General features: G+C 49.7%; 7 protein-coding genes across 7 annotated transcripts; 4 read left to right on the top strand and 3 right to left on the bottom strand.

The window, feature by feature from the left end:
* Positions 1 to 985: 985 nt before the first annotated feature.
* Positions 986 to 1,905, top strand: N7503_008343 (uncharacterized protein; the record flags this gene model as incomplete). The annotated part of the gene is made up of 3 exons (XM_057067890.1): positions 986 to 1,291; positions 1,379 to 1,773; positions 1,839 to 1,905. 3 exons carry the CDS (start codon positions 986 to 988, stop codon positions 1,903 to 1,905), a joined length of 768 nt encoding a protein of 255 aa, XP_056918745.1.
* Positions 1,906 to 2,678: 773 nt separating this feature from the next.
* Positions 2,679 to 3,404, top strand: N7503_008342 (aminoacyl-tRNA hydrolase PTH2; the record flags this gene model as incomplete). The annotated part of the gene is made up of 2 exons (XM_057067889.1): positions 2,679 to 3,006; positions 3,100 to 3,404. The coding sequence occupies 2 exons, from the start codon at positions 2,679 to 2,681 to the stop codon at positions 3,402 to 3,404; spliced, it is 633 nt and encodes a 210-aa protein (XP_056918744.1).
* A 788-nt stretch (positions 3,405 to 4,192) lies between these two features.
* Positions 4,193 to 6,196, top strand: N7503_008341 (U4/U6-U5 snRNP complex subunit SNU66; the record flags this gene model as incomplete). Its single annotated transcript, XM_057067888.1, has 1 exon — positions 4,193 to 6,196. One exon carries the CDS (start codon positions 4,193 to 4,195, stop codon positions 6,194 to 6,196), a length of 2,004 nt encoding a protein of 667 aa, XP_056918743.1.
* Positions 6,197 to 7,065: 869 nt separating this feature from the next.
* Positions 7,066 to 8,654, top strand: N7503_008340 (aspartate aminotransferase; the record flags this gene model as incomplete). Its single annotated transcript, XM_057067887.1, has 6 exons — positions 7,066 to 7,185; positions 7,279 to 7,357; positions 7,452 to 8,092; positions 8,154 to 8,276; positions 8,327 to 8,440; positions 8,493 to 8,654. The coding sequence occupies 6 exons, from the start codon at positions 7,066 to 7,068 to the stop codon at positions 8,652 to 8,654; spliced, it is 1,239 nt and encodes a 412-aa protein (XP_056918742.1).
* Positions 8,655 to 10,270: 1,616 nt separating this feature from the next.
* On the bottom strand, positions 10,271 to 12,412 carry N7503_008339 (uncharacterized protein; the record flags this gene model as incomplete). The annotated part of the gene is made up of 1 exon (XM_057067886.1): positions 10,271 to 12,412. One exon carries the CDS (start codon positions 12,410 to 12,412, stop codon positions 10,271 to 10,273), a length of 2,142 nt encoding a protein of 713 aa, XP_056918741.1.
* A 5,266-nt stretch (positions 12,413 to 17,678) lies between these two features.
* N7503_008338 (putative C2H2 finger domain protein) lies at positions 17,679 to 19,111 on the bottom strand (the record flags this gene model as incomplete). The annotated part of the gene is made up of 3 exons (XM_057067885.1): positions 17,679 to 18,452; positions 18,513 to 18,652; positions 18,712 to 19,111. 3 exons carry the CDS (start codon positions 19,109 to 19,111, stop codon positions 17,679 to 17,681), a joined length of 1,314 nt encoding a protein of 437 aa, XP_056918740.1.
* Positions 19,112 to 24,257: 5,146 nt separating this feature from the next.
* On the bottom strand, positions 24,258 to 25,607 carry N7503_008337 (glycosyltransferase family 31 protein; the record flags this gene model as incomplete). The annotated part of the gene is made up of 1 exon (XM_057067884.1): positions 24,258 to 25,607. One exon carries the CDS (start codon positions 25,605 to 25,607, stop codon positions 24,258 to 24,260), a length of 1,350 nt encoding a protein of 449 aa, XP_056918739.1.
* Between the last annotated feature and the right edge of the window lie 1,601 nt (positions 25,608 to 27,208).

The raw sequence follows: 27,208 nt of genomic DNA, 5'->3' as shown, positions 1-27,208 counted from the left end.
GTGGTTACTTTGTCCACGAGCTTTTTGAAATGATACCGGGGTTCTATGTACTCATTGTTGCTCTGAGAGGTTTAGATAGTCTCACCTTTCATACTGCACGCTCCCAGCTGGTCAACCCACTAGGAGATTAATCATATTATCAGTACAAAGACTGGCTATAAGGTACAATTGAGAAATTAAGTAGCCTTGCCCGAATTGCTTGTCTTTTGAAAGCTATTGTAGGCACTTATAATTGTAGTCTTACTTCCAGTAAGTATTGAACGTTCGTTTAGATCAATTCATGCTAGAATAAAAACCCCCTTCCCTCCCCCACAGTATTCAGTACACAAGGCTCCGAGTGTATACAATACAAGACCTTGAAAGTATTGAATTGCTTTGTCTTATTAACTTAGCGCAACCAGAGGACTGAAGCTTCTAGAACTGATTGACTAATAGTTCGAACCCACAAAGACTCCCGTTAATCATATTCTGAAACCTTAGTAGGCGCAAACTGTATGTATCTTAGAATATAGAATAATAGAATTAGAGTGCGCACATCACATTAGTGTGAAGTGGAGAAGCGGCGTCAGAGCTATGCAAGTCATAGATCCAGAACGGGCGGCTGGTCTGCTGGTTCCACAAGATAAGGTGCAGTATTGGATATTTACAAACTTAGGAACGTTCTATTGATATGTCCTTACATGCAATCAGTCTCAGTCTATATCAGTTTAAATATACTCGAGGGGGAAAACAAAGAAAGATCCATGGCTGCGGAGTGGATCGGATCTCCCCGCGTGCCATTTACACGGATGTGGTTGGTCCGGGCGCTCAGGCCAGATGTCGTCCAGGCTAGGTGGCTTCCATCTTTCTTACTCCTATCCACCCTCCGGTCTGCGTCAATCAATCAACCTGTCTAGGTAAGTTTCCAAGCTTCTTCGACCTGAAGTTCCATCTGTGCAACTTCGATCCCTGCATATGGTTTGATTTAACACGCGTCGCAGCCAAGATGCACTTCACATCGTTTGTCGCCCTCCTCCCTGCCCTGGCCCTGGCACAGGAACAGGTGCCCCTCGCCGACCGCGTGCAGGGATGGTTCAACAAGGCCAAGGCAATGGTGCCTACTGCTGTGCCAGCTGAGCCCGTCGTTAAGATGGCGGAGAAGGTCTCCGAGAAGGCTGTCACCCCGTTGACCCTGGACAACTGGGAGTCTATCCTGACCCCCGGCCCCCAGGCCGAGGATTGGTTCATTTTCGCGACTGGTGGTAACAAGACCTGCTTCGGTCGCTGTGAACATGCCACAAAGGCCTTCCAAGTAAGTAGTCACTTCATGCGCGCTTCTATCCAACCCACGCGTCTTGAATCAATCACTTGCTCCGATGATTAACCTTTTTTTCATCAGGAATCCACCCTCCTTTTCGCTGCTGATCCTACCTCTCCCAACCTCGGTCTGCTGGACTGTGAGGAGAACCGCATCCTTTGCTCCATCTGGTCCGCTGGTGCTCCCGCCGTCTACTACTTCCAGGTTCCTGAGGCCCAGGCTGAAGGCCGCGCTCCCACTCCCATGTACATCGTCAACATGAACCACACCACCGTCACCCCTGAGGAGCTTTACAAGATTCACTCCGAGAAGAACTTCGAGAAGGTTGAGGCCTACGAGGGCGCTATGCACCCCACTGACAGCTGGCTCGCCCAGAACAAGCTGAACATCCCCATCGGTTACGCCCTCTACGCCATCGGTGCTGTTCCCAGCTGGATGTTCATGATTGGTATTTCCATGTTCAGCCGTACTTTCATGTAAGATCCGCCCAGAGAAAGGCCGTGTTTTCCTATTCAATTGTCATGCTAACTTGATTTTTTAGGAACCGTCGCATGCCCGGTGCCCCTGGTAACCGTGCTGCTAATGCTCCTGCTGGCAGTGCCAACTAATGGTTTTAATTTGTCGGGCAATTTATTTTTGGGGTGTAAATAGCGAGTCGCAGGCCGTCTGTATTTCAATGCACTTGGTGGGCGCGTGTTCTTTCTCTGGAAAGCTTCAAGTATAGTTCAATGACTTAAAGCTGCTTCGTTAGGAATTTTAATCAATGCCAATATCAAAGCTCACTTGAGGAAATCATGTTGCAGGATTTTATAGAAACTTACAGCTAGCCTGGAGGTATCAAAAGATTCAACGGGTGTCCAATTCTACCTTTTACATACCTCCAGCTGGAGGTCATGCGTCCAGGTTCAACGCTCATCAAACTTCCAAGGCTGCGCTTGAGACTTGAATTTGGGCAATACCTGCAAGGGCGTGTGCATATACATACCAACTTGAGTAGTCAAGTAGTGTTCTTGAAATTGCGCGAATTTCAAGATTCCGAATAACAACCTTCATAAGGTTGGACGACTGACAACTATATATTTTCAATGTTGAAAATTCAACAAAATATATTTCTTGGTAATATGTACTTAAAGGGCTTGCCCAAATATATCTACAGTGCATAGATAGTCAAAAACAGCATTATATATGTAGAGTTGATCCCAATCTCATTAATTGTTGGTATGGAATTGTTGAGCAAAATATGGTTCCAATCTTAAAAGTTGAACATCGCCGCCGGATATGTAATCATGGACTCGGACCCGATCCACACCAGTTATAAGAACTCAACCACACTCACCACAACCCAACCAATCTCCCTCAAAATTACCTACACACCTCCAAAATGGCTGCGCAAGTACCTTTAGATCGAATCCCACCCACAACGACCGCCTACGTGATCGCGACCGCCATCCTCGCAGGCGTGACAGGCTATTTCATCGGCCAAGGTTCCTCGCTGAACCTCTTCAAAGAGAAGCAAGGCTGGCCGAACGGCTACGACGTCAAGGTTCACCGAGACTCCTCTGACGAGGAAGACGAAGCCGAAGCTGACGCCGAGTCGGATGAGGAGACCGAGGACGAGGGCAATGGCGAGGAGCTGGCCAAGTTCAAGGATAACGTTGAAGAGGTGAAGTTGGTGCTAGTTGTGAGGACAGATTTGGGTATGACCAAGGGTACGTTACATCTATCATATGAAGAAAGAGACAGGATAAAGTGTTATTTCTTTACTGCTTCGGATTCAAAGCTAACTGTCGTTCGCTCTCCAGGCAAAATCGCCGCTCAAGCTTCCCATGCGACTCTCGCCTGCTACAAATACTTCCTCACACATGCGCCCGACAGCCAGATCCTGCGCCAATGGGAGAACGGTGGCCAGGCCAAGATTGCGCTGCAGATCAAGGGCGAGGATGAGCTGTTGACTCTCCAGGCGCAGGCTATGAGCTTGGGCCTTTGCGCGCGTGTTATTCAGGATGCGGGCCGGACACAGATTGCCAGTGGGAGCCGGACAGTATTGGGTGTCTTGGGACCCAAGAGCATTGTTGATGGTGTAACCGGGCATTTGAAGTTGCTGTAAACTACATTCTAGCCATATAGCCGTGTGCGATAGGACTTAATGATCATGAATGATGAAGCTTCATCTATCACACATTACCGGGCCGACAACCCTGGTGGGTACAGAGCACTGCTTCCAGTAGAAGATTTCGTGCAATGCGCGAGAGCTCTTAAAAGACTACGCAAGGTCCTCTCAGCAAGCCTCGAGGTATCTTGGTCAGGCTACCATTCGTGGCAATGATGTCAACTACAAAATGCAGTGCAAATCTATATAAGGGGATGTTTGCTGTCATGGTTAATCCCTAGCCTCACAGACCAACGGCCTCGGCAAAGAGTTCAGGAATATGACGCTGTCTACAACCGGGCACCCAAGCCGAGCTCACCAGGAGGGAGCTCAAGACCCGGGTCACACCCAGTGCAGACTTTAATCTGAGATCCGTCGACTGGATACCGTAAAGTGCCATACATAAGAATGAATGGCCCCGTAACGTCGAACTGCCCAGCTCTCAACCGAAACACGAAAGGACAAGCCCCTGTGATCGGGAAATCTGGACACAGATCTATGTGTGTTTGAAGAAAGAAAGAAGGTGAACGGGAATCAAAACTTTTTTATTTAGCAGAGATTATTGCGCTAGACCAGATTGGGGATAGTGGATACGATCACCTGACCCAGCTCTGGACCGAGTGGAACTGATATTGATAGCGGGTTCATGTCGATTCCTTTGGTGACCAACTTCTGTCTTTTATTTCTCACCTACCTCCATCCCCTTCCCTACCCTCACCCTTGCTGCACAAGATACACCCGTCACCATGGCGGACGCTGTATCTATTGAGCAGACCAACAAGATCCGAGTCTCTCTCGGACTCAAGCCACTCCCTGTTCCCGGTGCCGACGCCACCGGCCCCGAATTCCGAGACGATGACTCCTCCAGTGGATCCGAAGACGAAGAAGAGGCAGCGAGCACACTCGAAACCCGACAAGAGCAAGGCTACGGCAACTGGAAGAAACTTCAAGATGAAGCCGACGCGAAACGGCGCCGCGAAGAAAAGAACGCTGCCATCAAGAAAGCGCGCGATGAAGCCCAACGCAAGCTACAGCTGGAAGGTTCCACATTGGGCGATTCGGTTGGTGATGATCTCGACACCAAGGCCTGGTTGATGCAGACCAAGAAGCGCACGAAAAAGATCGAGAAGGAGCGCGCGCGCAGACTGGCTCAGGAGCTGGAGGAGCGCGAGCGCGAGGCTGCGATTCAATACACTGCTGAGGATCTGGCTGGTGTCAAGGTCGGACATTCTGTCGGTGCATTCGAAGGTGGCGAGGACCATATTCTTACGCTAAAGGATGCTGCGGTGGACGATGAGGAGGAGGGCGATGAGCTTGAGGATGTGCACTTGGCGGAGAAGGAGAGGACCGAAGAGAAACTCGAGCTGAAGAAGCGCAAGCCCGTTTACGATCCCACGGCTGAAAACCAAGGAATTCTGTCGCAGTATGACGAAGAAATTGACGGCAAGAAGCGCAAGAGGTTTACCCTAGACGCCAAGGGGTCCACAGAGGAGGAACGTGAGGCCAAGCGACAAGAGGTCTCGGGCAAGTTAAGGATGGGAGCCATCAGCCTCGAGCTAGAGCCCGAGATTGCGACTTCCGATTACATGGATATCAGCGAGATCAAGGTCAAGAAGCCGAAGAAGAAAAAAGCCAAGACTACCAAGCAACGAGGGACTATTGACGATGAAGACCTTTTCCCTAGCACTGAATCTAATGGAGCCTCTATGGACATTGATTCAGGCAATGGAGCCTCGGCTCCCGTCCGAAAGCCGTTGGACCAGAATGTCTCCTTTGTGGACGATGACGACCTACAAGCCTCTCTTGCACTCCAGCGACGAGCTGCATTCAAAAAGCGCAAGAAGATGCGCCCTGAGGATCTTGCTCAGCAGCTTCGTGAAGAAGAGTCTCAGACCCCGATGGAGGTGGAGACACCTGAGGGAGATGCGGAAGAACCTGGTCTCATTATTGATGAGACAACTGAATTTATCTCCAACCTCCAGAAACCCACCATCCCTGAACGGGAAGAGCGACAAAAGTCTACAGTCTCAGAAGACGCCAAGCCCAAGCCTGAGGATGAGCCACAAGACGTGGACATGGAACGCTCTTACAATGACATCGAAGATGACGAGGACCTCGCTGAACGCATCAAGCGCGAGGAATCCGAGCGGGAGAAACAGGAGATTACCGGTACTGGATTGGAAGAAGAAGCTACTTTAGATCAGGGTATGGGAGCTGCTTTGTCCATGTTGCGACGACGTGGTCTGGTGAAGGATACTGGTGGCAGCGATCGCAACGCTCTCATGCGAGACCGCATGCGCTTCATTCAAGAAAAAGAGAACCGCGAAGCCGAAGCCGACCGACGTGCCCGACTGCAGCGTGAGCGCGACCGTGCTTCTGGTAAGCTCGACCGCATGTCGGCCCGTGAGCGTGAGGAGCACGCCCGCTGGGAGAACAAGCAGCGAGACCAGCAGGAAGCCCGCCAGATGGCCGAGATCTTCAACAAAGAGTACAAGCCAGACGTGCAACTCAAGTATGTGGACGAACACGGTCGCTCTATGAACCAAAAGGAGGCCTTCAAGCACCTCAGTCACCAGTTCCACGGCAAGGGTAGCGGCAAGATGAAGACGGAGAAGCGATTGAAGAAGATGGAGGACGAGGATAAGCGCGAGGCCATGAGTACTATGGACAGCAGTCAACACACTGGCATGAACAATGCTATGGGACAACAAGCCCGAAAGAACCGCCAGGCCGGTGTACGACTCGGCTGAAGATATTATTTTTTGTGTATAGTTGCTAAATGACCACCTCACGATAACCTTTTGGGAAACACCCGCTAACCAGATCTGTCAAGTCCTCCCGTAATAAGTCGGTGTCGGAGCGATCAGACCATGCTCTCCGCGTGTGGGGATGGCGGGTATTTGACCTCCCCATATTAACCGAGGTTTTCTTTTTTATCTCCGCAGAATTCGAAAGTGTGCAGGAGACGAAACTCAAGTAGGATCTAGATCTGATCAAAACCAATTTATCCGTAAAAGCCAATCTGATCATTGGTTGCATCATATAATTCTTGTTCAGGTACAGTAGACCGGGTATTACCCCAAATCGCGTGAGGGGAAAAGCAATAAGTGGAGCTTGTCAGCCTGGATCAGCTCACCGGGAAAACGAATCCCGATGTCGCGCAATATCGGGGACGAGTTCTTGTCTATGATGTTGTGGTTGCCTTATGTATGGAGCTATTCAAGCTATGAGTCTGTAGAACGGAATTGTAACACAAGGAACTTATAGAGAAATACGAAGCTTTAACAAAATCCAAAAAAGACCTTCAAATCACCTATAGCAACGCAAACTATTGAAACTGTCAATGATCGTCTCCTACATCCCTGCTAAATTGTGCGGAGGGATGAGCCAATCCCGCCCTTTCGCAGGTGGCTGTTCTCGCCGGACGCGGATGTACCCGGTACCAACGTTAAGTATGTAACCCCACACCACAATTCTCGTACCCAATACCGGTATCACATGAGTCAAACCAAAACACAACATCTCCGACCTTTTCTCCCGGTTCTTCCCTTTTTATCCCCAATTCCCCCAATTACTGTGGATTTTGTGTCCCTTCTTTTCTCATTCCACATCATCAAAAATGCTCTCCACACTGCGTGTCGCCAGCCGTTCGGCTGCTGCCCGCGAGGCTAACATGCGCACCGTGATCATTGGTGCTCGTCAAGCTTCCGCCTGGTCCAAGGTTCCCCAGGGCCCTCCTGTAAGCTTGCCCGTTTTTGTTTCCTGCCGTGCCTTTAATTTCGGAGCTGCGATTGTGTTCTCAAGGACTGTGCTGATGCAATGAACTCGATAGGATGCTATTCTGGGTATCACCGAGGCTTTCAAGGCTGACTCCTTCAAGGAGAAGATCAACCTTGGTGTCGGTGCCTACCGTAAGTGATATACAAACCTTCAATTGCGCAGCTTAGCTGGCATTGCGCGCATTGGGAAAAGAAATAGGGTAAGCTAATGGATGATTTGCGACAGGTGACGACAAGGGCAAGCCCTACGTTCTGCCTTCCGTCCGCGCCGCCGAGGACAAGGTCGTTGCGTCGCGCAGCGACAAGGAATATGCTGGTATCACCGGTATCCCCGCCTTCACCAACGCCGCCGCTGAGCTTGCCTACGGCTCCGACTCTGCTGTCCTCAAGGAGGACCGCCTGGTCATCACTCAGACCATCTCCGGTACCGGTGCTCTCCGCATTGGAGGTGCCTTCCTTGAGCGTTTCTACCCCGGCGCGAAGAAGGTCTACCTCCCCAACCCTAGCTGGGCCAACCACGGCGCCGTCTTCAAGGATTCCGGCCTCGAGGTCGAGAAGTACCGCTACTACAACAAGGACACCATCGGTCTGGACTTCGAGGGTCTGGTCGAGGACATCAAGGCTGCTCCTAACGGCAGCATCATCCTGCTGCACGCCTGTGCTCACAACCCCACCGGTGTTGACCCTACCCAGGACCAGTGGCGCCAGATCAGCGATGTCATGAAGCAGAAGGGTCACTTTGCTTTCTTCGACATGGCCTACCAAGGCTTCGCCAGCGGTAACGCTGATGTCGATGCTTTCGCTCCCCGCCACTTCGTCAAGGAGGGCCACAACATTGCTCTGTGCCAGAGTTTCGCCAAGAACATGGTGAGTCGGACATCCGAGGATTGAAATTCAAGAGGAAAAGAAGCTAACGTATGCGATTTAGGGTCTCTACGGTGAGCGTGTCGGTGCCTTCTCGCTCGTTTGCGAGTCCACCGAGGAGAAGAAGCGTGTTGAGTCTCAGATCAAGATTCTCATCCGTCCCTTCTACTCCAACCCCCCATTCACGGTGCCCGTGTCGCCTCCACCATCATGAACGACCCTGCCCTGAACGAGCAGTGGCTCGGTGAGGTCAAGGGCATGGCCGACCGCATTATTGAGATGCGCGCTCTTCTGCGCAAGAACCTTGAGCAGCTCGGCAGCAAGCACGACTGGTCCCACATCACCAGCCAGGTAAGATCTACCCAGACCCACTTTCCCAGCCTACCCGACTAACATACAATAGATCGGTATGTTCGCCTTCACTGGCCTCAAGCCTGAGCAGATGGATGTCCTCGCCAAGGAGCACTCCGTCTACGCCACCAAGGACGGCCGTATTTCCGTCGCTGGTATCACCTCCGGCAACGTCCAGCGTCTTGCCGAGTCCATCTTCAAGGTTACTGGTTAAATTTGGAGATAAAAAGACACGACCGATAAAAGAATGAGGACCTGGATGATTCTCATGAACAGAATCGAGGACCTTGGAATAAGGATATGAAGGGGAAATCAGACCCATGCGGATGCGCTTGGTGCTTCGCGGAATCTTGTACTGGTATCTAATGTCTCTGTTTTATATTAGCATGGCTTGGCTTTGTCCATCTCAACGGAGATTTTGGATTCATTGTCTTCCTTTTCGGTCATCTTACTTAGCCCTGAGGTCTGTCAGGACTCACGTAGGGTCCTTGAGATTTGGATATTGTAGAACCTTCACATACGTCAGAAACCAATTAAAAAGACCACACCATTATCATCTCCAGCAATAAAACAATTGCTCGCCTGGTTACATACCTATCCGGGAACCCATAGAGGGGTAGGTACTGTGACCTATTTTACTCCGGCCCTGAAATACAGCCACACCAGCTGAGTAACACAATACTTATCTAAACCATCAATCCTTGAAATACCCAAAATGACCTCACCTAGGTAACCCATGGTAAACTCAACCTCAATATTCGACCTTATTTCAATTCTAACCCCCGTCCCAAGGTTGTGAACCACGTTCCATTATTTGAGCTCGGCTATGTTTACGAAACCAGCAAATTCCCTAAATTTAAATCCACCCGTAAAATAGAGTTCAAGCTAAAGCTAAAAACATCCTACCGAACAGAGCAAAGCACACACAAGAAAAAGGTACCTTGACAGCACATGATGAGGCATGTAGTTGAAACATAAGAAATGGAAATTGCAGATCCTTTCTCGAATGTATGTATGCACATGCACTGATCCTATGGTCTGAGTCGATCCGGCTTGAAAGACCTGTAAGATTCCTTAATATTCACGAATTTCTTGATCGCATAGATTGCACTAGCTGTATCAGCCAAAGGACTGGGATGGTACTAACACGGGGGACCTTCGGCTCCTTTCCTATCAGCATGACAGCCCACTCCACACCGTGAGTCAACTGCAGTCCAGATCCATCATGATGTAATCACCGGTGTATCATACCGTCAGGTATGGTATTGTAATACGGGAAACAATAATGGATCCCGTGACTCAGCCATGTGTCAAGCCACCAATCAGGTATTGAAGTGTGACGGCGAACCAGAACCAGACATTCGCTGATCCGGGGTAAGGCGCGTGGATCTATGAGGGCCTGGAATGATGAGCGAGATTTTGGGTTTTGTTACATTATTAAGATTTTAATATCAGAGGAATTGATTGTATTCATTTTTTGTATTTTGATAAAATCACGTGTATGATTTTGATGCTCGATGGCGGATATGGATATGATGCTTCAAGATGCGATAAATCACGGGATATGTGGGGGTTCTCATGCAAAAAGAAGGGATAAAAATAACAGCCTTGAGATGAGACAAAGGAAAAGGGGGAAAAAAAGAAAAGAAAATGAAAGATAAGAAAGATGAAAAGAAAAGTCAGATGGAACCATTAACCATTAACGCCAGAGCTGTCGAGTTCGGGGTAATATTCATTTTTCGCCATGTTGTTGGGTGAGTGCGTCACCATGCAGGAGAAAACAAGAAACAAAAATAAAAGTAAAAGTGATCAATGCATATTTGATAATGATCACGAGACAATGCCTTCTCGGAGACGTCGATCTTCTTCCCAGATCTCTCGTTTTTCACTTTGCAAGTGCTCGTGCTGTCGCACGAGTCTGTCCAGTTCCCCCTGGGAGGGGTTGGACTGGGCCTCCAGGGACTTATGCAAGGTGCGGTACTTCGCATAGTGGCGCTTGAATTTCTGCGACCGTTCCGATAGCCGCTGCCGGGCAATATCGTAGCTCATTGGTGGGGATGCACTGCCAGTACTGCCTCCACTAGAGGCACTTACGGCTCGGCGCCGTTTGTGGTCGAGGTTGCCGGTCGTACGGACAGGTGCAGCTTGTGCCGTTGCCGGCTCTGCCTTCCGCTTCAAGGGGTTGCCAGTGTTTGTAGACTTTGTGACACCATTGGGTTGGCCCGAGGGCTTCGAAGCGTGAGTAGTAGTTGCTTTGTTGGCCCGAGCAAGCTGAGAGATGAGGGGTGAAGACGAGGACGAGCTGGAAGATTGGTTCTGGCTGTCGGAACGGTTGCGCTTCGGTACATCAGAGGCATTAGTGGGAGGAGAAGAGCCAAGTGGGGAGGGCTTCTGGGGTGAGGTGGACTGTCGCGAGGCTGGTTTCTTGGAGGCTGTCTTCAACTGGGATGATTCGAGCTTGGGGGTGGGTGCGTCGACCTTGGGAGTCTTGGATGCAGTGGGAGTTTCGACTGGGCGCTTTGCAGGAACGTGGGTCTTCTGAGGACCCTTCTGGGCTTGAGTCCTTCTAGGTGGAGCCACTTTGTCTTCCTTCGGGCGCGGAGCCGGAGGTCCTGAGGGTGGCGTGGCGTCGGGCATATCCACATCGTCGTCGTCTGACGAATGCACGAACTCGTCAGACTTGAACTTGGTCTCCACCTTGGCCGGGGCCTTTCCTCCCGTCTTCTTTGTGACTCGTCCGGTCAGGGTGCTGTTGTTGTTGGTAGTGGGCTTAGCCTTGACAGGCCGCTTAGCCGGCTCTTTCTCCGCCCGGGGCTTCTGAGTAGTAGCGCTTGATCGAGGTGGAGCGCCGTCTAGTCCCTTGGAAGAGACAGTAGGACGGTCTGTATCGTTACCGGTGACGTCGCCATTGGTCCGATCATCAGCCCCGTCCACCTGGATCCGCGGAGTAGCAGTCTTCTTGACAGGTCCAGTGCTCAGGTTCAGACGAGACAGACATTTACCCTTGCCTCGCTCCTCCTTGGGAAGAAGCGTCTGCCAGAGCTTGTCGGAGCGAGAGATCCGCAGCCGATCAAAGGCCGAAACGGCGTTTTCAATGGCTTGCTGACGGTCCTCTTGATTTGGGTAGGGAAACTTCCACACATCAAGGTCTTTGTATGTTTTGTCCCGGAGATCGAATTTCTCACGGTTGAGGCGGTTCTCCGTGCCGTACTTCTGAGCTAGGCTGCCGCAGTCCTCAATGGAGGAGCGGGTTTGGCGCGAGAGGAACTTGGTGGAAACGGCTCGGACGGCGAGCAAGTGGATGAAGGGGGTCTTGAGGGCATCGAGGCGGGCTTGATTTTTAATTTGCGAGGATGGGGCGGAGGTAGGCATGGGCATGGGAGATTTGGGTGCACCCAGGGTCGGGCTCGAGGTGAGCGATCGGTTCGGACCTGTCCGAAAGAATCGGTCTTTGTCCAGCTCTGCCTTGGACCTGGAGGCTCGGAGGGTGGAGTTTCCAGCACCAGCGGCCTTCAGGGCCTTGAACTCATCTGGATGGTGAATGATATGAGTTTTCTTGGACTCCTTGCCCCGTTCGAAGGCATTGAGGCTCTCCTCCAGATTTGCAAGTGCCTGATCAGTGGCGGCAGTGTCCTTTTTGGCCTTTTCAACCTCCAGGCTGTGGCTCAGGACACCGGTAAAATAGACTTCCCGATCGTCGGTTCCGTCGGTCGAAGTATGGTAGATCTCGGAACGGTGGGTTTCAGGGTAGGCGTGAAAGGGTTGGGATTTGCCTGCATAGTGAAGAGAAGGGTGTTTTCCCAGGCGAAGTCGAGCTGGCTGGTCATTCCGTAGAATTTCCATGAGTTCGTCCAAAGTACTCTGCACCAGATTTAGCCGCATGATCTGAGCGGTTTTCGGCGAAGCGGCTCCGGACTGCTCCTCCTGGCGGAGAGACAGCCCGGACTTGGGGATCTCGAAGCCGGGAGACATGGTGATCAAAGGCAGTTGTGGGAGGGAAATTGGAGACGGAGGGCTCGAAGTTGGGGTGAGCAGGGTCGGATGGCAGCGTGAGAGCTGCAGGTCAGGCGGCCAACTGCACGAAGTGAGGCAACACCATCCGCCATAAGATCGAGAGGTACAGAGCGGAAGTATCAGTGAATGGTGGAGAGGAATGGAGGAGTGTGAAGGAAAAGACAGTGAAGTCCAGGCAGAGAGTGAAGTTGAGAGAGAAAGTGAATGAGGAGAGGGCGAGCAAGGCGAAGTGGAGAGTGGGGAGGAGAAGCTGACGGGGCGATTGGTAAATTCAGTAACGGTAAAATTACATAGATTACAAGAACCCGATTTTTGATTTAATTTCTTTAACGTGTATTACTGCAGGTTACCCATAGTCCCTACTAACTGTTATTAACGGCGAGGTTTCCTCGGTATGATCTCCATTCGGAAAGACGATCCGTTCTGAAACGTCTTGATGAGTATGAGAAGGAAATAAGGAGATTATATTTCTTTGCTCACATTCATGCTTTTTTTGACTCTCTTTCTTCTGTTCAACTTCCCTTTGCTCCGAACCCAGTCCGAAGGGGACGCTGTACGCCCTCAGCACGGACAATGCCAACTAAGCGCAGCCGACTCCTAACGCCGATGTTTTACCCATACTTCAGGTAATCTTTTCCCTTGGGTAGCAGTGACGGTAATACAAAAAGCGCACTAACCGTAGGCATATTAGACTAGATTCCCTACACACTCCACTTTGGTGGTACACGGTGAGGAGAAAGCGCCATCCGCGGGCAATAAAAAAGAAAAAGATGGGGCTTCCCGAGTGTATTCCGGTTCCCACTGCTTCCCCTCTCGATGTACACGGGTACGGCCGGGAGTATCTTGGGCATCGTCCTGAACATACCAACGATCCGCGTAGTAAATCCGAGCCGATCACCCCATGTACGTGAGGAATGTTTCCTGCAGTTGTAGGCACTAATGTCACAGGTACATTACTGTATGGCTTTTTTGCCCCTCGTTCATGCACGCAGGCACGGATCCCAAATCCGATGACGAGTGTGTAACGATTGAAATTTCCCGATGCTTTCGGTGCTACTTTAGGGATTAATAATTCCAGTTTCCTAGGCATCTGAGATTGTATTTCAAAGACAATAAATGGAAAAACACCCGGCCCCAGATATCCCCTTTGATTGGATCCGCACGGGAGTCCGTTCATGCATGGACCTCAATTGGAACGGCCCTGACTCTGACATCGGAGCCGATTTCTGACTCCCACTCATTTGTGGATTATTCTCATTGTACTTGGCTCATTCTCAAGAACCGGTTTTTTTTTTCTTGTTTACAGTGAGCCCAGTTTTGTACATCCTTGGACTTGGCCCGAGAGGGGCATGCCCGTGGATCCCCTTGCTGCACAAGTGGACTCGGAGCCCATAGTGTCTCGGCTGAGACAGGGGAGCCAATATTTAATAATAAATACCTGGCTATGCCCGAATTATCTGCAGAGCCATTGGGGTCTTGTTATTTTAATCCCTCCTACCCGCCCAGGTTCACCTGGAAACCATGTGTGGGGTCCCAAAGCTTGCTGACAGTTCCAGGTCCACTGCAATGCTGGGGATTTGAAGATGATCTCGTTCATTCCTGCCATCACGTCTCCAGCTAATCAACGGAATTAACCAAAGCCACTCAATTCTGTCTGAACGTTGCTTGCTATTCGGGTTTCTCAACGATCCACTTAAATCGCCAAACTCATCCCTATATCCACTCAACCCCGACCCACTGAATCTCTGGAAGCATCTAAGTACGCCTAACTACTTTCACCTTGTCTTCCGCCCATCTTGCGCAACCGTTTACCCAAAAAGATCCATCCCACGAAACCCCAGATTCCACGCATCCTGCTATGGTCTATTCTGCTACAATTGAAGAGGTCATTTCTCTCGATACCATGATCTCGGCTTGAATACAAGGGCAATTGCACGGGACAGCTCTGACCGCCACCTGACACAGTGGATCGGGGGCGGACACTTGTTGGGGTGGGTCGGGGGCTAAGAGGACCGTTCAGGCAGGTGAAGGTTTTGATTAGAGAGCGTGGGAATAAAAGGAGAACCAGAATCCTGATAGGGGTTGTGTTGCTTCATGGGCTTGATTGCTAATAGCATAATGTAGGGGGTTCGGTATTGGGGGTTGCACTGGGCTAGAAGGAAGTATGCGGTGAACATAAGGACTCGTAGCAATGAGGTGTCGTAGCGCTGGCTTCATGAATCATGAGGATAACCCATGCAAGCTTCGAGATTGACAAGAAATCGACATCATCAATCGCCACTTCACAATTTTGAGAAATCCCAAATTCTCTGCTAATTATCTCTCATCATTACCTTGAACAGCCAACACATTCCTCTGTAGCAATAGTTCTTATCATAAGGCAAGGTATCTTATCCAAGAGTCTAGCCATTTACGTCCACGGATCGACACAGGGTAGCAATGCAACAACCCAAGCAGCAACCCAGAATAGTACCACCAACCCGCATTTAGCGAAGCAAATCGGTTCATGCTGGTTTCCTCAGGTCTCCAGCTCCAACAAACGACAGATTCTTACCATACACAAAGCAGATATGTAATGCGCAGGTAGCCAATTCACAACGTCAAATTGGACGTGGAAAGTGTGGCTGTGGTGTAGAATTCGGCATGGCCGCATCCATGTACCTGAGGAGGCTTAGCTTTGATAACCTGAGTACCCACGTAAACAGAAAATGAAGGACCTGGTTCATCATCCTTAATACTGGTGCGAAGTAGATTGACTTGGTGGTCGCGCCAGAACTAATACGAGAGCCACCGTACCAATACGAAGCGCTAGAACAAAGCCAGCCTTCTATGATCCCGAGACTAAGACATGCCGATCGAGGATAGCGTATGGTACGGAGTATTCGATTCTCCGCGGAACTGATCACCGCTAGCCAAACTAGTAGGTAATTAGGGGACGTGCCTGAAACGAGGCTATCCAGCCACACAGCCAGCCCAGTCCAGCCCTGAACGTGGATCTGGATCATTTTACCGGAATCATGCAGCAACCCTAATTCCTTGGATTGGTCAAGTCGAGCCTTGGTTATTTCCTTTTTTGTTCCCCTCTATTCTTGCGCAAAAGAAAGCAACAGGCAGCATCGAAAAGAAAGTATCCAATACGTTATTCGCCACAATAACCCGCAAGTTACACTATGAAATAAACTCACAGGCCCTTGATCAGAGCATTCCCCGTTTAGATCAGAAGCTATGTTTCAGTACATGGGGGCGAGATACATCTTTTGATTTGGCCCGAACAGAATCAGATCCTCACGAAGCAGACTGGTACAATGTCCCAAAGCTACCCAAGCCACGTAGCGCGCCTCGTGCGATCTACACGAGGAAACCAAAAACCAAGAATTCTTTCTTTTTCTTTTGCGATCCTTTCATGCAGGGCATCCACACCCAAACTTGTTCGGACTTGGGCGTATTTTTGTAATGTATCGAAGTAATCATTCAGGTGCTACGTACTTACTGCTCACCCGGGCAAATGTTGCATGTTCTAGCTTGCTCCCGGCCCTTGCAGGAATTCGACCAACGTGACCCCGAAACCAATCATTTTAGGCGAAGAAAGGAAAAATGTTACAGCCCCATCGGGGCTAATGCGATCGCGATCAGCTCCCCTGGGGCTCTTCGCTTTTTTCGAATCAGGGTGGAGAGGGTCTATTGGTTTTGTCGCTCTTTCTATGTAAATTGAGGCGATCAAAAGAATAAAAAGAAGAGAAGGATTGGTATTCGAAAAAGAGGGGTTTATAGTCGACTGCATCGCGCCTTCCTCAAGCAAATGAATCGTGCCTTCCCAATACGATGCCAATGAGCAACGTGACTTCCTGATGTGTGGAGTGTGTGGACCAGGGTCAGGTGTATGCGTACGAAATGGAGCTCTGATCGTGGGGAGTACAGAATCTCTATACTGTGGGTTCAAGGTTTTGATTGGGGCGCCCTTGAGAAATGATGGACATGATCGTCAAGCCACGCCCCGGCTTTGTGCTGCCACCTGCGTCACCTGAATAGTCTCGAATTTCGTGCATAGTGGGTTCTTACATGGGGAATATTGTACTGATCTGAGTGTTGGGGAAAAGAATTGTCCCAATTTGATAAATGATGCATGTATTTACCGTAAGTAGATAGTTGCTGAAGCCTTGTCCCATCGCGGTAAATCGGCGTCCTATCGGTTCACCCGGGCACCTGGTTCCGTGGGCAAGTACTGAATGTAAGAAGGCAGCCGACAGTGGAATGTTACACGCGAAATTCGAATGATACAGCATGCGACTGACCCGGTCATATTTACTTACCGGAGCTGGTCTGACGGGGTTTTGTGTCTCCTCTGTATTATAGATTGATTCCATGCAGACAAGGTCCTCTTTTGAATTGACTGTCTGATGTGCGTTATTGTCTGGCTTCGGGGAATAGATGGGTACCATGGCAGAAGGTACTTGCATCGATACATAAAGGTAGACTTTCGAGATCCTTACTATATTGTCTACATTTCTACTTTGTCAAGTCCTGGATCATGTCCGTAGTCCCAATCGATAGATTGAATTGACGCAGTTCTATGGCAACACTATAATACAAATATTGGATCGCTAGATAAGTCGACCTCGTGTACAGTGGTATTCGACGCGAGAAAACAAGTAGCAAAATGACAAAGGCAAAAACGACAAATAGCAAAACAAAACCACAGATTAAGCTGATATGCAATCGCAGAACATAAGGACAATAGGAAAATATGCGAACCAAAAACCCAATCAAACCCAGATCCCAGACACCGCAGCACGGGTCTCCCAAGCAAAAAAAGAAACCCAGTTCCTATTTCCCAACCGATACAATGTTAGCCCCGTAAAAATGGCGAATCCAACGCTCTATCTATGCTGTTCCTCGTCTGGTCGTGTCTCGGTAAACCCTGTCATCCGCGAGCAATCAAATAAATCAAAAAATGGACGAAAGCAATGGGGATGACAACCCTGAACAAAAATGGAAAAATGGCACCTTAAACCTGCAACACGATCAGACAGATCCAACTCCCTCAGTATATAGGTACAAAATAAATCAACATGCTCCAATAAAAGCATTATAGCAGTGGAATCAACAAACGATGGAAAGTGGCTTTGTTTCCATGGGAATCAAGGAAATGATGCAATGAAATGATTGAACAAAGGAAAACATAGGAAATGGTGGATGTGGATATGAACGAGATGTGTAGCTCGTTTCATACTGGTGTAGACCAGGTATGGTCGCCTAACCGAGGCTTGGTTTCATAGTTATCCGGTTCGGTACTATTGGGCCGGCGAATGGTCGAGTTAGGGAAGTACATATGCGGGGGCATGGAGGTTGGGTATGCCGGCGCACTGGGTTCGGGGTAACCAAAGTCGTTGGTTGAACCAGGTGAAGGCATGCTGCCATGAGACGGCGAGGCCCATCCCAGGCTGGTCATATGGGGGCTGCCATTCACACTATTCGGCCGATGGTCATTGTTGGCCGGGGGCTCCAGCGGCTGCGGAGGAGCGTAGGGATGCGAAGTCATAGGAGGCCGTCCGTGAGGTGCGCTGCCATAACTCGAAAGTGACGGGGACGTCGCTGTCGGAGAAGCACGAGGGCTCCCTTGCGAAAAGTCTCCTCGCACATGAGCCGGAATGGGACCGCTACCCATGTAATAGTCACCCGCAGAGCGGTGCATATTCAAAGGCGGAAGATCACCCCCTGGCGACATGGATGGGTGCTGACCAGGAGACGGGGTAGAGCCCATGGAGGTATGATCCGGGAACATTCCCTCGCCAGGCCCACGGCGTTCCTTGTTCTGACGCAGGTTGGCTTCAGTCTCGGCAGCAGCTTCCTCGATCGTCCCAGTGTGGTGATTTTGGTGTCGGGTCAATGTTGTACGTCGAGTGAATGTCTTCTGACAGTTCGCGTATGGGCATTTGTAGGGTCGTTTGCCGGAGTGGATACGGCGATGTCTGGCAAGTGAGGACGAATCACTGAATGGCTAGATTGAATTACTTATAAGCATTGGGCCAATCAACATGGAAAAAAGAAGAAAACGAACCTTGCCACATCGCTCGCACATATGAGGCTTTTCTCCGGTGTGGACTCGGGAGTGTACCGTCAATGCTGAGCGTTGAATGAACTGCTTCCCACATCCAGGCCAATCGCAGGCATGCGGCCTAACTCCGGTGTGAATTCGCTCTATTAATATCCCGAAGTCAGCACACTTATTACTCCAACGGTCCGTGCAAGATACATACCGTGTCGCGCGAGATCACTGCGTCGAGCGAATCCCTTGTTACATGTAGAGCAATGGAAAGTCTTTGGTGGAGCCTCGGCGCCGGTTCTTTCTAAGGGAATCGGTGCTTGTTGAACCTGCGGCTCTCCGGCATATCCACCAGGGACATAGCCCATATTCCGCGGCGTGGCACCAGGTGCCTGAGCATAGTAAAAGGTTTCTGCAAGCCCCTGATCCATTGGGACGGCGTGAGGAGGGTACGCGTTAACGGGGTTGTCCGAAGCGCCAGGCTCGGCCTTCATCGAGGGTGTATGTTGGTTCATATGCGCACCCTGAAGGTATTGTTGGTGTAATTGGGCTTCTGCGGCGGCGGCGGCTGCAGCGGCAGAGTTCTTCCGATTTAGGATAGTCGTGAAGTCCATGACCCGACCCACCGATCAGCTGAAAGACCGAGGTCAAGGACAGCGCACAGGTCGTCCTTTTTCTCGTTCAACCGTCCTTTCGTGCGGTTCAGTATTTGTTTTGAATTTTGCAAGGCACCGAATGGGTATTAAAAGTAATGCACCGAATCGTTGGGTTGGCGCAAAGAAGACGGGGCCAAATGAGTGATCCTGGACGTGACCTGAGTCTTGTTTTCACAATCGCGGACCCAGTGGGTTCGTAGGGAAGCGCGTGCAGGAAATCTTGACGCGTTTTTCGAGGATCCGCAGCGAGATGAAGATGCTGATGCCTGTCACGGTGGAGCTGCAAGAGTCCGCTCACTGGTGGATCCTGTGTATGTGGGCCTCGAGATTTTGTATCTGGCCCGAGTACCGGTTCCGAAGGGGAGATCGTAAATGTCGTCTGTCTCCTAGAGACTGTTTCGTGATGAGATGAATTCTGACCAGTTAAGGTAACCGGCTAGACGCGGAGAATATGATTGGTGGTGGGGATCGTCGTGAGGGGGAGGTGTAGGGGGAATGGGTAGCAATCCTATCAGGAATAAGCACGGTCAGTCAAAGTTCGTCCGTAGCGGTGGATTGGTGGCTCCGTTTCGCCCATTTGACCCTCCAATCTTGCCTGGCTTTGTCCTCGGGCCTCCGGAATTTCGCGACCATCAAGAAGAATGGTCGCGCAGGTGATTCGGCCGGGGAGACCGGGGACGAAACAGCTGAATCACGATGAAGCCGATACCAGGCAAGTATGAAGCAAACGGGCGCACGAGGGTGCAGTGGCACGGCGAGGGGAGATCGCGGTCAGGGTCACGTCATCAAAGGGACACGAACGGATTTTTCTTTTCGATTCACACGTAGGGAAAGATGATAAGAAGGATGGAGAAAGTCAAAGGGGGAATTCAAAAGTTCGCGGAGAATGTAGGGAAAAGCAAAGAATAAAAGTAACGAGAAAGGGGAAGGGAAAAGGGAAAAGGTTAATGGATTAATATTAGGTGTGGTAGGTGCCACTTCAGTAGAATGAGAGCATACATCATTATTTACTTCACTCAAGTCCCACCTGGAAATTGCTTGCGATCTGAGCTCGGTTTTTTTTTTTGTTAATTGCTTTTTTCTTAGGTGAGAACCGCTATTCGATCCTGATATCACTACATGCGAAGTAAATAGTAGGGAATACAGCGATATGGTCATGGAAGTCTACGAGTTTCTTTCGTGCCTCCTTTTTTCCAACCCTTTTCCAGAAAAAAAATTAAAAATTAAAATAACTAAAAAAGAAATAGAGGCTATCCCTGCATCATAGCCCATACACTGTCTGGCCCTACTAGTTTCCTCTAGTCGGACCCAGAGAAGTGCGCTAGAAGGAAACAGGGCGGCACCAGAAGGCCCCCGTCAGCATCCTGGATCCACAACGTGCGCTTTTCCACCCCGTCCCTGCGCGCAAAATAAATCCGTCAGGAAAAAATCATTATAATATACGCTCAATCAGGCAAGGAACAATGTGGATACGAGATAGTAACGCCGATCTGAACCAGAAACCACTACGTATTCGGATTTTTTTCTTCGGATCCCCTAGCCACGCCATTAGCACTTGTTGACTTTCTCCTAGTGTGAAACGATCATGCAAGAACAGAGTTTACGAAATCGCTATAATGACGACTCTGGAGATTGGATCGGGCAGATATGTGGGCCTTCCCGATAGTGAAAGGGGGATACAACAAGAGCTAGCCCTAAGCAACATATGGTTGGGCATAGAGCTGGATGGCCTCGATTTGATGAAAGAAAACAAAAAGGGGGAAAAGAACCTGGAAGTCTCACGATGATGACATGCATTGGGCTATTTTCAATTCTCATGGTGCGACACGAGTCCCATACACTGTTGATGTGCAAAGAAGCCGAAGCCTTGCGGGAAAAGGAATTGTCCCATCTCGATAGTCTGTTCCCACTATTGCTACCCGAACATGAACGGCCGAAGGCTAAACCGATGGAGCTATTTCCTTCTAGAAGGTTTCGAATCATTCGGAAGTATTTCCTTTTCTTATCAACCCCCATAAACCTTGGTGATGAAGTACGTACACACGGGGCACGATGTGGCTCGTTGCACATAGTCATATGAACCCTCGTCCAACCTTTCTCCCTATTGCTTCTGGGTCCCGGCGAAAAAAGCCCTGTTCGGGATCCTGATGACGATCCATACTGTGGAGACCCCTGACCATCGGTAATTACCCCCTTGTCTCGTCCATTGCCCCTTTTCCTTTCCGGGGGCACTAGAGGGCTCCGGCCGGGTTCAGCCTCTACAAGACCCCACTCCATAGCCACACAGATGGGGACAGCGGCCTGAAGGATCGCTCTGGATTGGCTATGCCAAGCCATCTCCTGACCTTCTGGCGGCCTTCCAGAAGGGATTTCGAAGGGGCATGGAAGCCGTAGAAGAAAAAACTGAAAAAAAAGAAAACTGGAGCGCCGTTTGCCTGACTCCATCCTGCACGGTTACAATGGGGTCCGAGCCCTACAGCATGGATTTCCATGAGAGATCCATTCCGAATTCAGCTTGGCAAGTCTTATGATTGATCGAGTTCTATGTTCTTTTTTTGTTCGAGGCTTTAAAGAAAAATAAAATAAAAATAAGATTCAGCTTTAGTGCCCGACTCCTACCGCAGACAAACCAGCTGCCTAAAAGGGGCGAGGGTGCCAAAGTCGAAACAGAAGCAAAAAGACTGGATTGGTCAGTGACCAGTCCCCTAGACTATCATTGGTCCGACCCCTCTACTTCCTACGCCTTCCAGTGCTCTGTGATGATCTTCTGCCCCCTGACCGTTGTGACGACACCTTCCGCGCAAATCCTCATCCCGGAACTGCGGACGGTTGCGGAGATTATGCTTCCGCTGCAGCTATCCGTCTGCTTCCACGATGGAGTCATATAGCGGGATAAAAAAAAATAGGTGTGCACGCAAAACAAATCAAATGAGAGTATGTGGTTGTCTCAAATTCGCGTCTAACCAATCATATACCACCTAATCAGAGGGCTGTTACTGGATTTCTCGAAGCACCACCGCTGTGTTGGGCCGTAGGGTGATCATTGGTTGCCTAGCCCGGGGCGATTCCCACATGGTTGTGGCTGAGACGTGTCTTGGTGTATCAAGTCCACGCTAGGCTCCATACCTTTCTATTAGTAGAACAGGAGTCGTACCCCTGGCTCTGGTAAGAAAAGATTTGCTGGTTTCCAGGGGTGCTGCCAAAGGGGAAGTTCCTCTACTGCCAAGGAAGATAGAAACCATAGTCAAACTGAAAAATCAGGGCAAGAGAGAAATACAGATAAGGAAGAAGGATTCACGCTATGACCAGGGGGAATAAACAGAGGAAAACATGATGTCACTGGGGAAATCGCGTGCACTGGCCCACGCGGTTCCTCAGACCCATCTAAATAAATAGTTCGGATCGATCAACGCCGACTCATTTCGCGTGGTGCCTGTGAAAAATGATCTCCTTGCGCAATGTCCACTTTTCCTCCTAAGTGGGTAAGTACCAAGTAAATCAATTTTGTGTCCTTTTGCGTTAACCTTGGAAGCGGATCTATCATGGTACTGGAAGAAAGGAAATGAAGCATTTAGTGCGTTTCGCGCGGTAAAACCCGACACCGTCGACGCCATCGGTGATTCGGATTTTTGATTTTTGAGCTTCTTGCTTGTCGCCCCTAATTACATCGCATGTACTTACTGTGCTTGCGTGTTTGGTGGAGCTTGTCTTTGCCTCGTCGCGTGAATGGCCAAGTTCTTCGAGATCCGATCGAGCTAACCCCGGCTCGGAGATATATTCACTCGCAAGTAGTCTACGGACCAAAATCGATAGTTTACTGATCTACATTGGCAAGTGCTTCTGTCCAAGTGGGCATGGCAAAAGACGGAAAAAGCAAATATTGGTTTGCTGCATGTCAGCTGTCTTGTCCTTTCTGCTTAAGCCGCACCTACCGCTATAACACCTGTGCCTTTCAACGTTGAAGGTCTAAGAGTACATGTACCGACGGTCACCGACGGTCATGATATTGTGCATATGTAGCTAGATCTATTGGGACGGAAGATCTACAGGTGACATGCATAATGGCAATGAACCAACAATGTAATATTGGTCAGGGGGTGCAAGGACATTTGTTTGGATTGCAATTTCAAAGATTTTACCCACTAGCCCGGTAAAATAGTTGGCTATCAACGACCCTAGCAAATATCATGAGATTTCGCACATGTGCAAGTTTTATTTATGTATAGGCTCAAAATACTAGCATAGATTATCAAGATTTCCCGAGCTTATCCGTTCAAAGGTGAGTGGTTTACTCTAGCTTGTCTGGATCCATGGGTCCAACAAACCTTCGAAGTTCGAAGCAGCTATTGACACCTCGATGTCAACACCCGAGCCTTTGGGTCAACTTAAAGTATTTATCAATAATTATGCTGATAAATCATCTAGCATGCAACAGCCTTGGATTGGGATACTCAGACATGGACTGGAATGTGGAACATTGAGATGCCTTGATTATCTTTTAATTAGGGATGGCAGGTCACCACATATCACTTCAGTGGCTAGATATCACGATACCATGGTGCCTCTCCCTAAATTCTTATGCTTTTAGGGCCACATGCCCGCAGATCTCGGAAAAACCGTGATGCCTGGGCTCCATGTAATTATTCAAGGTGGAAGCACTACGACCTCAGAAACGGGCGGTGTGAAGATAGTTAAGATGAACATGGGGTGTTGGCTCATGATCATTTGAAGCAGTATTCAAGTATCAGTAGGGCAATGAGTCCAGAAAGATGACTGAATAATGCTACTACATAAGTCTTTTCTGGGCGGGTGAGTATACGCACAAGAGTCGAGAAAAAAATAGCAACCATATATTCCTTGTCACATTAGGGCGAATCATCCCCGGAATTAATACCGTGAGAATTCAAAAGGCGTATAAAGGTGTATCGCCAATCTATAAACAACAATGCAAAGTGTGCCCAAGACCAAGCGCCGGACAAAATGAAGAAGGGTTGGCAATTCGCCAAAAAAGTGGTGACTCAACGGTCACCTTGAAATCCGCTGCTCAGTGAGCATATGCAAATACAGTGAAAGAACACCCAAATGTTTCATATCCAAACAAAGTCTACCGTTTCATCCATGAGAGCTCCAGGATATCATCGCCTGTATCCGGGTCGCGTTTGACATACCATTGTCTAACGCTGCCGTCCTCCTCGACGACGGAATCTGCGAGTAAGTAACTGACTTTCTCGTAGTCTTTGGGGCGCAATGGGCCGAGTTCGTGGAGGTAGGATTCGACGTTGGCGCCATTGTGTGGCTCCCAAGTCATTTCCATGCTGAGATCCTTCGGTCCTGGAGCCCAACCGTATTTGACAACAGAGTAACCATTGGTTAACATCCAGCCATCGCTGAATATGTATCGGCGGAGCAGACAAGTGGGTCCGCACAGTTCGGAGATAACGCTGAGCTTGGGGATGTCGGCCTGGAACCAGGATTTCCAGTGGTGCACCGAGAGTGGAAGCTCGCGACCAGACTCGAAGAAGCCAGAGGCATCCCTCATCAGATCGAGCTGATGGAAACGGTGGTCGACCGTCATACGAGTGGTGGTGTACTGGTAGATACAATTTGCGATGCGACGGTCACCGGTGAAAGTCATTCGCTCACACTCGTCGTAGACGGTGGTCAGATCTGACAGCAGTGGTCGCGACAGGATGACGCCTGCGCCTCCGAATGCTATTAGTCCAAATACCGCAATCTGTGGGACACCCTCTGACACTCCGCCGATGTACATGGGTTTGGTGTGGTCATAGGCGGCGAGCGCGTCCACGAGCGCGGGCATCGATGGGAAGAACGTATCGTCGTCGATTATGATTGACCACTGTGTCGATTCGCGCAAGTTGTTCTCCAACAGGGGGATCAGCGCAAAGTACCGGTGCAGATAGTCATCGTCTGCCTCCGTGATATGGAGATTGACTCCGAGCGCGTCCGCCTTGGCGCGGACACTTTGAACTCCGACCCCCGACTCATCGGGTTCGATAAGCGCAAAAATGCGCGTGCGCGTGTACCCAGCCCAGTGCACAAACTGATCCAGGGACTCGTTCAACCGTGAGACGGTAGTAGCGACGCCAAAGTCAATATGTGATGCGTCTGGAACCTTTGGGGGCTTCGGAACCCGGATAGTCAAGGGGGTGGCAACCGAGCAGCGGTCCAGCGGTCCCTCGATTTCATCTTTTTTGGGCTGATTGTACTTTTCACCAAAAACGGGCTGGTTGACGTGCTGGGTCATGGGCAACATGGGCAAGTCCTCTTCAGAGAAATCCACCAGAATTTCGCGACGTGTGTATTTGGCCAGTTTAGAAATGTCCATCTTCCGCAGCATGTTGACGTCGGGATCGCATTTCACGCTCGAAGAAATAGTTATGTTGGATTGGGCGTGCAATGGGGAATTGTGGCCGCCGGAGGATGGCCACAACATGACGGCGAATAATGTGACGGCAAGGATAATGATGACGAATCGCATCATTTTCTTCCAGGCCCAAGAGGTCGGGAAGGCCCCTTCTCGTGATTGAAAGATCATCTTGTATAAATTCTCCCTTCTAATGTGAGCGGAGGAGTGGTTTTTCGCGCTTCGTGGGGTATTCGTGGATTCGGGGATTCCTATCCTCGTACTCATAAACAAGAATTTGGGGTAAAAGGTTAAAGGTTGCCCATCCGCATTGCGGAGAATGCGCGCAGAAATGCAGCAAAGATCCCAGAGAGAGGAAATATATACGAGTCAGGAGAGAGGTGGAGAGCAAAAAATCGGATACTACGGGAGGAGAAAGAGACGGCACAGGGGGATGATCATGGTTCCATGGTTCCCTAAAGAGGCAAGGTCAATTGCCATATTCATCCAGGGTTTTTTGCTATGCCGGGGTTATGACGTAGGCCGGCTCGCGTGTCCTCGAGACCTATTTGGTCTCTGATAAGGCTTGTTACTTCTAGTCACTGCTAACAAGTACGCGGCCAAGCCTTCGGATACATGGAGACTCTGTTCCAAAGATAATCAGGGTCACCGGAGATATCATGTGGATGTGGATTGGCGCTTCAGATCTCCTCAACGTTATGCCAAGACTTTCCTCGACAAAGATGGACCCTGACTCGCCGTCATTCCGCACGGAGTCTCCATGTCCACGCGTCACTCATCCACTGCCCTGCTTTTTTATTTGGTACATATGGTCTGTGTGGTGCAGATGCGTTCGTGTCTACAGTACGTATGCAACCATGGCTGACGACAGTCGTTTAATCCCGGGAAAAGAATAATGTTCCTATCCTATGGGGATTAATCGAGAATCTGTCAAATTCTTGGCAAAGCCGAGAGATTCCTTATTAAGACACTTGAAATCCTCGGCTTTTACATTACCCGCATCTACACTTGGGACTTAAATGCCGATCAACCCCTGTCGATGATCTTTTGGGATCCAGATCTCTGCTAATAATGCTGCAGGATTTCGACACAGCATATAATTACCCCTGGGTGGGACTGGATGGATCAGAGCCTTCCAGGGTCTACAGGACTAGTCCAGGGTCTACAGCACTAGCTCAAATGCGCTATACTCAACGTGGTCCGACGGGGCGGATAGATTGGCCCCAGCATTGCCCCTCGGGAATGAACTGTGCACAGCTTTCTCGCCGATCAGTATGGATTTGAATTTCCTACAATTTGATGGGGCCATTCTGACCCTTTGTGAATATGATTACCGATTTGGAGACTGACCCCTGCTTATAATGTACCACCTCTACAGATCACATAGCTGAGCCTCAAAATGATCCACCGATCCCTTTTTCTATATTTATCAAACATGGTTGATCTTGAGGTTTGCCCTTTCCAGGGTTCCACTGTTGATTTTGACTCTGTACCTTGCCACTGAACAAATGAGGTTCGTATATGCATTGCCGCCCTAAGAAATCCGAAGAACCCGTACATTGAAGACCGAGATCTATTGACTCCACCTTTTATTGCCCATGGCTTGAACACTGCTTCTTGAGGATACCAATTACAACTATGATCATGCGTTTTACTTATGTAGTGGAGTT

The sequence above is a fragment of the Penicillium pulvis genome, assembly GCF_028828015.1.
Source record: "Penicillium pulvis strain IBT 33274 chromosome Unknown contig_7_segment1_segment0, whole genome shotgun sequence".
Lineage (NCBI taxonomy): Eukaryota > Fungi > Ascomycota > Eurotiomycetes > Eurotiales > Aspergillaceae > Penicillium > Penicillium pulvis.
The sequence above is the reverse complement of the archived record's forward strand: the minus strand, read 5'-3'. Positions and strand labels throughout refer to the sequence as shown.